An 11451-nucleotide genomic window follows, 5' to 3' on the forward strand; every position below is an offset into this window, starting at 1 on the left:
GGCTATAAAGGAACACAGCACGGATCACAGACTTCACGGAACCACCAGCATAAAGCTAAAGGAGGCTAAGTGGCTAGTAAAGGACAAAGCACGGTCACCATGACTTCACCAGTAACCACCGCTAAGCTTAAAGGTAGGGAGCTCAAGTTGAGCGGGCACTATAAAAACGCCACGCGTATCCGCGCGAGCACGAGCACCATTCAACGTGCCTATCCAGCGGGTGAGGTTGCAGGTGAGGGCCGGAGCCAATCTATAAGACGTGGCCAACGTCGAAGGGGGGCACCGCAGAAGTAAGGTAGGGGCCATCCACAGGCGAGGGGCACCCGAGCTCCACGGGGATGGACGGCTCGAGCCCGGAAACAAGCCCTGCGTACCGACAAGGGGCGACCTGCCAGAAGAGGTGGGCATGAGGTCCTTCCAGCACACAATAGACGAGGGCGTCCCGACCCGAGACGGGGTGCGTGGCGTGATGGCACCAGGTACCAGCTCAGCAGCAGGCACCCGTGGCGATGAAGTCCTCGCTACCGCCAGTCTACAGAAGTAAAAGGCCGTCGCGAGCGATCACATGGAACTTACCCGCACTAGTCACACTCTCAGCAGACAGCGGGGCGCGCACCCGCGCCGCAACGAGGGCACACTAAGCGACGCGCGAGCAGTGGGAGCTCCTCAGGAAAGAGGAAAACGACGAGACGCCGAGTTCCCTCCGGAGCTGAGCAGGACCCTGCCAGTGCCCAACGACGGAACCGTGGACAGGGGAGAGGCCAGACGGGCCGCCCGCGAGAGCCGCCGTCAGCAAAGAAGGAGAGGCCAGGCAGCGGAGCGCGCCCACCCCGGGCCGATGAAGGCATGGCCGACGTCCAACCGCGAGGCGAAGGAAGGCCAGCAGGGTCCCGGACCGCGCCCCACGGCCGATGAAAGCATGGCGACGTACCGAAACTGCCCGAGGGCGAGACGGTCCGGAGCGCGCCACCCACAGGGCCGATGAGGCATGGGCGACGTCCGAAACCGCGAGGCGGAGGAAGAGCCAGCAGGTCCCCGGAGCGCGCCAACACACGGGCCGATGAAGGCATGGCGACGTCCGAAACAGCGCGCAGCGAGCCGGGGGCCGCGGCAATGCTGCACCCCTGGCCGATGAAGGGCGCGAGCGTGTGTCGGTCGATAACCGCGCGTCGGGGGGTGCAAAGGCAGGAGGGTGCGCACAGCGAGGGGAGATCGGACCAGCAGGTAGCGCCACGGCACAACAGCGAGAGCGACGCTCCCCTCGCGGCGCTATCAGAGACAACCAGAGTAAAAGCTTCAAATAAAGGCCGAAACTGTTCACCAACACAAAGGAGAAAGTAGGGTGGAGCCTCGTGCCCGGGATCACACACGAAGTCAGCCACACATCCACAATTGAGAACCTCTCCACTTCACAACACGCGGCCACGCAATAGGCTCTTCTCCTCGCGCGCGCCTCTCTCCCAAATAGAGTCAGATAGCCAGTGTTAGCAGCATAGATTCATATTCTACTTCTCACACTTGCCTGTCAGAAACATAGGCAATTAACACGTTGCTACAGTAAGCCGCGAGCACTTGCTGTATGGAGGATATCCGCTGACCCCACAAGCAACGCAGTCCCCCTGTTATCAAACAAGGATATCTCATTCCACTACCCAGTACAGGAGCTCGTGACAGTCCCCCGTATGTTGTGCTATAGATACGGGAGCGAAGCTGCAAGGCGACGAAAGCGAGCGAGATACACCCAGCTTCTTATCCAGCGCGGGGCACACACTCGCGGCCTGCGTCTCTGCCGGGCGGTCAAAGTCGTCTACGGTATGAGCAGCCGCGCACGAACCAAACTACCCGGCCAATTTCGCGAGAAAGAACACTGTGATCTACTCCTTATGCCGCGCCTGAATTCCGACAGTCCGTCCGGCAAACTCTCGAGACGTGTCAGGCACCATGATGCCGAGAGATAGGAGTCAGGCGGGCACGGCATATGATCGAATCGAAAGGTACCTTATTACACGAGGCTGAGACCAATCGTATGTCCGCATATGCCAATACCCAGGCGAATACAATGTAGGGATCAGACGAACTGTCTCAAGGGGTGCACCACGAATAGTAGAAAACAGGATTACACATCAGCCACATCATATATCTAGAGAGCAAACAATACCCCCAACTGTATTCCATGGTGAATAAGAGTAACAACAGTGAGTAACTACTTGAAGCTAAATGGTGGGAAAAAACTCACAAAAAAGATAGGCAAGAGGAATCAAGAGAAGAGTGAAGTAAGACAGATGAGACTTACAGAGTATGAAGAGATGATGCATCATGCACAGAGACGTAAGAAGACTGAGTAAGGATGTTCAGGATATATAAACATATCGCAGCGACACAGAAGCCAGAGATTGAGGATGCAGACGGATATTTTATATAAAACGAGACCGCATACTTGCTCACTCTACATCCACTATATATAAAACCACATTCGTAATATACTACAGGTTACCAAACCAGACTATAGCACACAGACATCATCAAATGTAGAAAAATACTAAAGTGCTATTCAGCACTAGCGTCAATATCTTGAAATGGTACTATTATGCTATAGAAACCTAATACTCATGAGAAGAGAAAATCTACATGTGGAATTACAGTATCTCTACGTCTCAAAGGTTTGAGAGTGCAAGCGAGAGATGACATCGTCTACTTGAACCACTCGCCATCAAACTGATGATCGATCTGTACCTTGCAGTCGACTAGCCGAGGCCTATGCGTATGCATGACAGTGATCCAGGCAGTTCAACTTTGTCCGTACGTCGACGTGCCAGGGCACACCGAGGGACTCGAGTATTATAGTAGACAAATCACTTACCACGGGATCCCAGGCAAACGCACTCCCGGGGGCCCGTAGGCGACACCTGGAGGTCCAGGTGAGCTCTGGAAGATTACGCCTGGATCACATAAGAAGGCAAAGATTCCTTAGCAGAAGTCTTCAAAACAGGTTGAAAAACTCATCCCAATACTCGCATTAATGAAAAACGAAAGTGGTTTTACAGCGTCAAAGATGGTCGGGAACAGTAAACACAGAACACTGTTCTGGAGAGCAATTAGCACTGGCGCGAAGAGGAAAGGATGAGCGGAATTCTAAAGAGGTTAGGAAAGTGTCGAAAGAACTATAATTTGCATGGGAAGCTAGGGGTAGAGGGATGGAGAATTTGGTTCGGGATATTTCCAAACCTCTGGAACAAACTCCCAGAAACCTGCAGGTCCGCTGCAACTCTGACTACTTCTACATCCAGGCTGAAGACTTTGCTTTTTGCTTTTAATTGAACAAATTATCTCACACGGCACTGTAACTTTTATTCATGTTCTATTATCTTTGCTCTTTAATGTTTCTAATGTGTTTTATGCTCTTAATGTCTTTAACTTTTGTAAAGCCCTTTGAATTGCCTTGTGTTGAAAGGTGCTCTGTGAATACACTTGCCTTGCACGAACACCATGCGTGCTGTTGTGTGATCAGAGTACAGGCGGTTTTGGAAACAGATCTGTGTTTTGTGGCTGCAGGTGTAAAAGGATTTGTCGGGAGGGGGGGCAGGCCAGGACACGGCGGACGTCCTGGAGTCAAAGGGGAAGAGGGGGATCGAGGCTTCCTTGGATCAAAAGGTAAGAACCACCAACGATGTGCATCCTGGGTATTTATCCAAAAGACTTTGTCTCTAAGAAGAGTGAGCGTGCACTTCCAGACTTGTGTCTTTTACAAGCTAAGAGGGCAAAAGCTATAGAATGGAAACATGTGAACAAACCAAGTATGAATAAATATATTAAGGATCTGTCAGAATGTGTTGCTTTAGTTTAGAACAGTGCTTCTCAAAGTGTGGTCCCTGGACCACTGGTGGTCCGTGAGCGCCCCCTAGTGGTCCGTGAGTATATTGGTAACATTTCACATTTTAAATTAATTAATTAAAGTTTTCCGCACTCTCGCGGGAATATCTCCGCAATGGAGTGAGCTTTGGATTGCATGATATAGCCCAGCGCAACACCTTCGTCACACATGTTGCCACCTGTTTGTACCATTTTCAGGCGATTTGTAATCTGTTCTAAAAAAACAATGTGTTTTTTATATTTGTGGAGTTACGTGGTCCGCCAGTGTTTTTTTCTTGGTTAAGTGGTCCTTGGTATGAAACAGTTTGAGAAACACTGGTTTAGAACATACATTACTTAAGGAAAGCTGGCGGTTTTTGAAATATCTGGGGGAGTTTCATGGACTTTTTGAAAAAGAATGTTGTTAATGTTCAGGAATAAGATTATAAAGTGTCGTCGCCCACGTCATATTCTTTCAGATTTCTGTACATTGTTATCCCTGTATCATCTGTATACTCACCTGTGTTTATTTACATGCCTATTCATTTGATTGTACACTGTATCTGCCACCTAGATTGACCGTTTTATGTATGTACAAATTGGGACTACTCAATGGGACCAATCTGGTTAAATAAAGGTTTGAAATGAAATGAAAAATGTGTTGTATTAGAAAACTTCAATATAAATATATAATATACTTTAATATATATATAAAAGAACCACACGTCTAACATTGGAAAGTGTCAGGGTTTTGGCACGGAGCTGGTACGAATAACAACAACTTTAGATATTTATTTCACAAAAGCTGACGAAACACAGAAACGGGATAAACCTAAAATTCAGCTGTTGTCTAAAGATGTTATGAGTTAGGTAAGAAATGCACAGAAACACAATATGCGTATCAAAGTCCTTAGAAGACCTTAAGACTTGGATGAAGGATGAAAAAAGGGGAAAGGGTCCACATCCTTTACGAGTCTGTGCTTTGGTTTTATTTGCAGAAGTTGGCTCATATGGAGAAAAGGGGCTTCATGAGGTTCATTATTGCTAACCGATGTTTCTCTTCTTTAGAAAACACAGCATGCCACTTCCTCCTTTATTTAACAGTTAAAAAAACATCCTTTTTGAGTTAATTTAGGCATTTCATCTGATTCACCAGCTCTTACTATGGTATGATCTGCTTGAAGGGAAAATATCTGCACTTTCCTTGTTGTTCAGAGTTTTAATCTTTATGGGTTTTTATTGTAAGTCAGTCTAAATAAAAGTGTCAGCCACCTGAAGTGTCGTGATATGTAAAGACGGTTTTTGGGTCTCTACATCAGACCTTTCTTAACGTCTCTAACAATGACTAAACAGAGACTCTGTGTTTTCAGGGACCTTGGGTGAACGAGGACAGGTCGGTGCTAAAGGTATTCCCGGTCGCCCCGGCCCGTGCCAGGACGCTCCGGAGAACGACGGCTTCCTGTTCACCAGACACAGCCAGGAACTCTTTATCCCAGAATGCCCTGCAGGATCCACCCTGATGTACAGCGGCTACTCGCTGCTGTTCATCAACGGAAACAACCGAGCGCACGGACAAGACCTGGGTACTTCGAATATTTACCGCAGTACTGCACTCTGCACCTTTTCATATTTTGTAGTTAACATTCAGCTGTCTGTGGCTCTTTTCTGCTGTAATAATGTAAATGTCCCCTCCGTGGGACTAAGAAAGGGATCCTGATGCACTCATGTTGAGTTTTGAGAGATTGTAAGTACTTTGTGTTGGTCACCTTACCGGTCAGTGCTCTATGAAATAATAAACAGACTCTTCGCAGAGTTTTGATTCTTTCTTAAGAACGGTTTGGAGTCATGTACGGATCGGGACCCTTACTTTTAGTCATAACTTTCAAAAATGTATTTTACAAAAGAAAAGCAGCTACATATTGCTACCGATGGGAATGACCGTGTGTCAGATCAGTGTTGAATCAAATTCCTTATCGACCGAGGAGTGGCGGTACGAAACAGAAAGACGTCGTTGACTAATCAAACCTCTCTCTCTCTCTCTCTCTCTCTCTCTCTCTCTCTCTCTCTCTCTCTCTCTCTCTCTGCAGGTACATTAGGTAGTTGTTTACCTCGCTTCACCACCATGCCCTTCCTGTTCTGCAACACCGACAACACCTGCCGCTACGCCTCCCGCAACGACTACTCCTATTGGCTGTCCACCGACAAACCACTGCCGGGTAGCATGCCGCTGATCTCCGGGGACTCTCTGAAGGACTACATCAGCCGGTAACACACACACACACACACACACACACACACACACACACACACACACACACTAAAGGAAGTATTCTAGATGTAATTGGACCTCATAAAGGTCTCCTATCATGCAAAATGCACTTCATGATGTCTTCTCTACATCACTGTGTGTCCCTGGTGTGTCCCCCGTGTGTCCCCGATGTGTCCCCGGTGTTCCCCCGGTGTGTCAGGAGACTAACAAAGTGTCAGGAAATAAACCCCTCTCTCTTCTCCTCCGTACCCACATNACATTAAATGCGTCAACTGACAAGTAACAACATTAAATGAGGCGATGCTAAGGCAGCTACGTTTAGGAGCAGTTTCAGGTGAATCATGCAAAAGTCACTTTTTGATGTCTTCTCTACATCACCATGTGTCCCCAGTGTGTCCCCGGTGTGTCCACAGTGTGTCGCCGCGTGTCCCCGCTGTGTCCACGGTGTGTCCCCGGTGTGTCCCCGGTGTGTCGCCGTGTGTTCCCGGTGTGCCCCCGGTGTGTCACCATGTGTCCCCGGTGTGTCCCTGGTGTGTCCCCGGTGTGTCGCCGTGTGTCCCCGGTGTGTCCCTGGTGTGTCCCCGGTGTGTCGCCGTGTGTCCGGTGTGTCCCTGGTGTGTCCCCGGTGTGTCCCCGGTGTGTCGCCGTGTGTCCACGGTGTGTCGCCATGTGTCCCCGCTGTGTCCACGGTGTGTCCCCGGTGTGTCCCCGGTGTGTCAGGAGACTAACAAAGTGTCAGGAAATAAACCCCTCTCTCTTCTCCTCCGTACCCACATCTCTAAAAACGGGGAACAACGGAAATGATCCAGATTTGCTGCGTCATGACCACATTACTAAAATGTGGGCGGGCTTTAAACCCACGGGCCAATCAGAAACGTTGCTGTCAGAAACAATGAGACGTGTTCTGGAGTAATATGGTCTGTGTTCACATTAGCATGCTAACACTCAGAGCTAACCTGTACTGGAGAGAGTGTGTGTGAAGAAGCAGGAAATCAAAAGGAAGTCACCTTGTGGTAAACCTGAGAGAGAGAGAGAGTTTGAGCTCCATCCTGTTTCAGAGAGAATCCTTGATGTGGTTTGGAACATGATGTGGAGTTTCATCACGGCAGCAGTTAGCTGAGTTTCTGCTGGGAGAAATTATTATTTATTTTTATTTTTTTATAAAGCTTTAGACCCAGAATCATCTCTTTACTGACAGCTGAAAGAGAGGGGGATGAAGCTAGAATGATCTGTTTGGTATTTTGAGCAAAACACTTCCTAGACATGTTTTTATATTTATGAGACCTATAATATATGTCTAAAAATATATATAATTATAGGACACCTTTAAATAAAAAACCCCGGTTCTGTGTTGCAGGTGTTCGGTGTGCGAGGCCCGGGCCAACGTGATCTCCGTCCACAGTCAGACCAGCGAGATCCCAGAGTGTCCGTCGGGATGGGACCCCCTGTGGCTCGGATACTCCTTCGTCATGGTGAGACCACATTTACGAAACCCTGAGAGATGTCCCAGAGCTAAATATGGTGACAATGCTTCAAATGTGACAGCGACAGATGTAAAGGCAGATTTTCCGTTAATCATGCTGAGTTGTCATCTTGCAATATACTAATTTATATAAATAGTTATCACCGCAATTTGTCTTCATTTACATTATTTAATTTCATATTCTGTTCTTGTACATATCCCATATTTTATTGACATGTATACAGTATAGACTTTTTGCACTACTTTTTATTTTGTATTTGTGTATTTCATTATATTGCGTTGTTGGAGGAGCTCAGGTCAGAAGAATTTCATGCCATTTCTACTTCCTTTGAATGTTGGAAACCTTTGAATTGAAGTGGGACGTGAATAAACTGGGGGGCTTGATTTAGGCCTTGTAACTAATTCACCAGCTCTTACTATGGGAGGGTCTCGCTTGAAGTGAAAATATCTGCACTTTCCTTGTTGTTCGGAATTTTAATCTTTATGGGTTTTCAGTCAACTTTATTGTCAATCTTTCAGTTTGTGTGTACAGACAGAGAGATACGAAGTACAAATATATATCAAATATATTTATAAAAACATTGATATCCTATATACACACGATCAACAGACACTTGTTGTAAGTCGCTTTGGGTAAAAGCATCAGCTAAATGATATGTAAAGACGTTTTTTGGGGTCGCTACATCAGACCTTTCTTAACACTAGAACCGCCAGAGGTCGCTGTATACCTAAAACCGCCAACGGGTAAAATTTACCCGCTATAGATTTTCAAGGTACAATGTTATTTGCACACATGCATTACGTCCTCAACGTGAGCTCAGTCATGTTACACTATCTATAACTGTCTATCTCTCTCTCTATCCATCTCTCAATATATCTCTCTATCTATAAGGAACCGCAGTAGACAAAAGGCGTTGCTATAGCAACACGTCATGTTTACGCTGCATTTTCTATGAGGTAAATATTACCCGCTGGCGGATATAGGTATAAATGGCATTTTTTTTGGCCATTTTTTTCAATCTGACGTCATATTGACAATTGTTAACAACAGAGGGTGCTACATAACACACTTTCAGGAAAAGTCACGGACTGGGAGACTTTAATATGTTATTGAACAAAAGTTACATACAATCAAAAAACAGCTGCGGGTAAAATGTACCCGTTGGCGGTTCTAGTGTTAAACATGCTGAGTGGGAAAGTGAATAAACTGGGCGGCTTGTGGACTGAGCTCGTTAGTAGTTTTTAGTAAAAAGATGAACCCATGTGGTCGATGTTGGGAAAATGAATGTCCTCCTCCAACATGAGTTCCACATCATAACAAAGGTATCAACTGTAGCTCTGAACATGACAGGATGTGTGATTACCTAGAAGAGCATCAGGACTGTTTGAGGCATATGATAGCTATGTGATTAACATGATGATTCAGCCTCTATGGAGAGAGACATATGACAAGCATGATCATTTCTGACGTGGAGCTAATCTGAAGTAAACATTGAATACTGCTTTCTATTCCTCCATCTTGTGACTGTGTAACTCCCTCTCTTGGATATCAGCATGTGAAGGACACTGTTCAGGAACTAGTTGATGCTCTGTATGTGATGACTACTTCCATTCTGGAGAGGATCACAGATACATGGATCCTGAGATTCAAGCTCAAGCCGGGGGCCAGTGAGATTTTCAGTCTACAATGGGTTAACCTTTGACCTTTGCCCCTTGCTGTTACTGTTCTGCAGGAGACGGGGGTGGGGGCTGAGGGTTCAGGTCAGCCTCTGGCCTCTCCAGGATCCTGCTTGCAAAACTTCCGGAAGATTCCCTTCATCGAGTGCCACGGCAGAGGAACCTGCAACTACTACACCGACTCCTACAGCTACTGGCTGGCCGCCCTCAACCCCAACGACATGTTCAGGTACCTCTAATGAGACGTTCAGGTACCTTTTAACCAGACGTTCAGGTACCTTTAACCAGACGTTCAGGTGCCTTTAACCAGACGTTCAGGTACCTTTAACCAGACGTTCAGGTTCCTTTAACCAGACGTTCAGGTTCCTTTAACCAGCTGTTAGGTACCTTTAACCAGCTGTTAGGTACCTTTGAAGCGACCTTCAGGTTCCTTTAACCAGACGTTCAGGTTCCTTTAACCAGCTGTTAGGTACCTTTGAAGCGACCTTCAGGTACCTTTAACCAGACGTTCAGGTACCTTTAACCAGACGTTCAGGTACCTTTAACCAGACGTTCAGGTACCTTTAACCAGACGTTCAGGTACCTTTAACCAGACGTTCAGGTACCTTTAACCAGACGTTCAGGTACCTTTAACCAGACGTTCAGGTACCTTTAACGAGACGTTCAGGTACCTTTAACGAGACGTTCGGGTACCTTTAACCAGACGTTCGGGTACCTTTAACCAGACGTTCGGGTACCTTTAACCAGACGTTCGGGTACCTTTAACAAGACATTCAGGTACACACACAANGTTCAGGTACCTTTAACCAGACGTTCAGGTACCTTTAACCAGCTGTTAGGTACCTTTGAAGCGACCTTCAGGTTCCTTTAACCAGACATTCAGGTACCTTTAACAAGACATTCAGGTACCTTTAACCAGCTGTTAGGTACCTTTGAAGCGACCTTCAGGTTCCTTTAACCAGACGTTCAGGTTCCTTTAACCAGACGTTCAGGTACCTTTAACCAGACGTTCAGGTACCTTTAACNTAACAACGCCATCTTAACGTGTGTTTACCATAGTCGGATACACAACAGTGTCGTCAACATATTGAGATAAGAAGCCTGTATTATTGTTATGGTAACAAACTGGTGTCCAGACACGCAGCAGCACCATCACAATACGTCTGATTGTGTGTTGATTGTGTGTTTCTGCCCGCAGTAAACCGAAGCCTCAGACCGACACCGGAGAGTTTCCGGGAAATCTGATCAGCCGCTGCCGAGTCTGCATGAAGCAACTGTAACTAACTACTGAAACTACAGATACTACTGAAACTACAGATACTACTGCTGTAAATACTACTGACTCTGTACTCCTGATAAATACTCATGAGTATTCACACAACAGAGAAACAGGGGTGGGACCTAAGTACGTTTATTAAATAAAATGTTGAGGTATTTCCACGTTGCTAATTTCTACTTTTACTCCATTACATGTTGTAACCCACTGCTTCAGTTACCAGCTGCTTTGCGGATTAAGATATTCATACACAATCATGTAAATACAAAAGATACGTCCTTAAACGTGAATAAGGACTGTGTTTGTCTACATCAGTAAAATCCTACTTAATGCAACATTGATGTTAATAACATTTCAGGATGAAAAATTTAATTTTGAGACTTTAAGTCCAATTTGCTGATTAAACGACGCATCATGCAACTTACACTTGGAGCATTTTAACGGTAATCTTTTGGTACTTTTACGACAGTTCAGTATCTGAATACTTCTTCCAGTGGTATTAATATGACCAATAATACTGCTGCAGTACCTCCTGCAGCCAGGAGAGGGCAGTGCTGAAACACCACTGAAGAAGAAAGGAGCTCCTAGAAAACTTGAAATGAATGAGAACAATAATTAAATAAAAATCACATTGCTATTTTCTGCGCGGCGACTGAGTGTGGAGCCTTTTATTGGGATGATTCTCACAGCAATGCATTCTGGGGCTTGTGGTTGCCATTACAAAAATCTGCAGGAACTTCATCTGTGTTAAACCATTTTAATAAACTGGAATATTAGTATTACGTGTTTACAGTCCGACATTGTCTAATCCTCGTTGTACATAATCTTCTCCTGTAACTGTTAACGATCACTGATAACATTTGTGAATATTATTCTTGTTGAGTTTCAATAAAACAT

At 46.1% G+C, this 11451-nt stretch overlaps 1 protein-coding gene across 1 annotated transcript; it reads left to right on the forward strand.

The window, feature by feature from the left end:
• Positions 1 to 981: 981 nt before the first annotated feature.
• On the forward strand, positions 982 to 11451 carry LOC104967146 (collagen alpha-3(IV) chain-like). Its single transcript, XM_010796561.1, has 9 exons — positions 982 to 1337; positions 1697 to 1812; positions 1907 to 1994; positions 3509 to 3651; positions 5220 to 5432; positions 5937 to 6114; positions 7476 to 7590; positions 9335 to 9507; positions 10477 to 11451. The coding sequence occupies exons 1-9, from the start codon at positions 982 to 984 to the stop codon at positions 10556 to 10558; spliced, it is 1464 nt and encodes a 487-aa protein (XP_010794863.1). The 3' UTR covers positions 10559 to 11451.

This window comes from Notothenia coriiceps, unplaced genomic scaffold (genome assembly GCF_000735185.1).
Source record: "Notothenia coriiceps isolate Sejong01 unplaced genomic scaffold, NC01 NC01_scaffold00037250, whole genome shotgun sequence".
Taxonomy (NCBI): domain Eukaryota; kingdom Metazoa; phylum Chordata; class Actinopteri; order Perciformes; family Nototheniidae; genus Notothenia; species Notothenia coriiceps.

Coding starts and splice junctions, on each gene's coding strand:
- LOC104967146 (XM_010796561.1), top strand. CDS start 982: ATGAGGCATGGGCGACGTCCGAAACCGCGAGGCGGAGGAAGAGCCAGC. Junction 1,995..3,508: donor GCATATGATCGAATCGAAAG/GTACCTTATTAC, acceptor TTGTGTGATCAG/AGTACAGGCGGTTTTGGAAA. Junction 6,115..7,475: donor CTGAAGGACTACATCAGCCG/GTAACACACACA, acceptor TCTGTGTTGCAG/GTGTTCGGTGTGCGAGGCCC.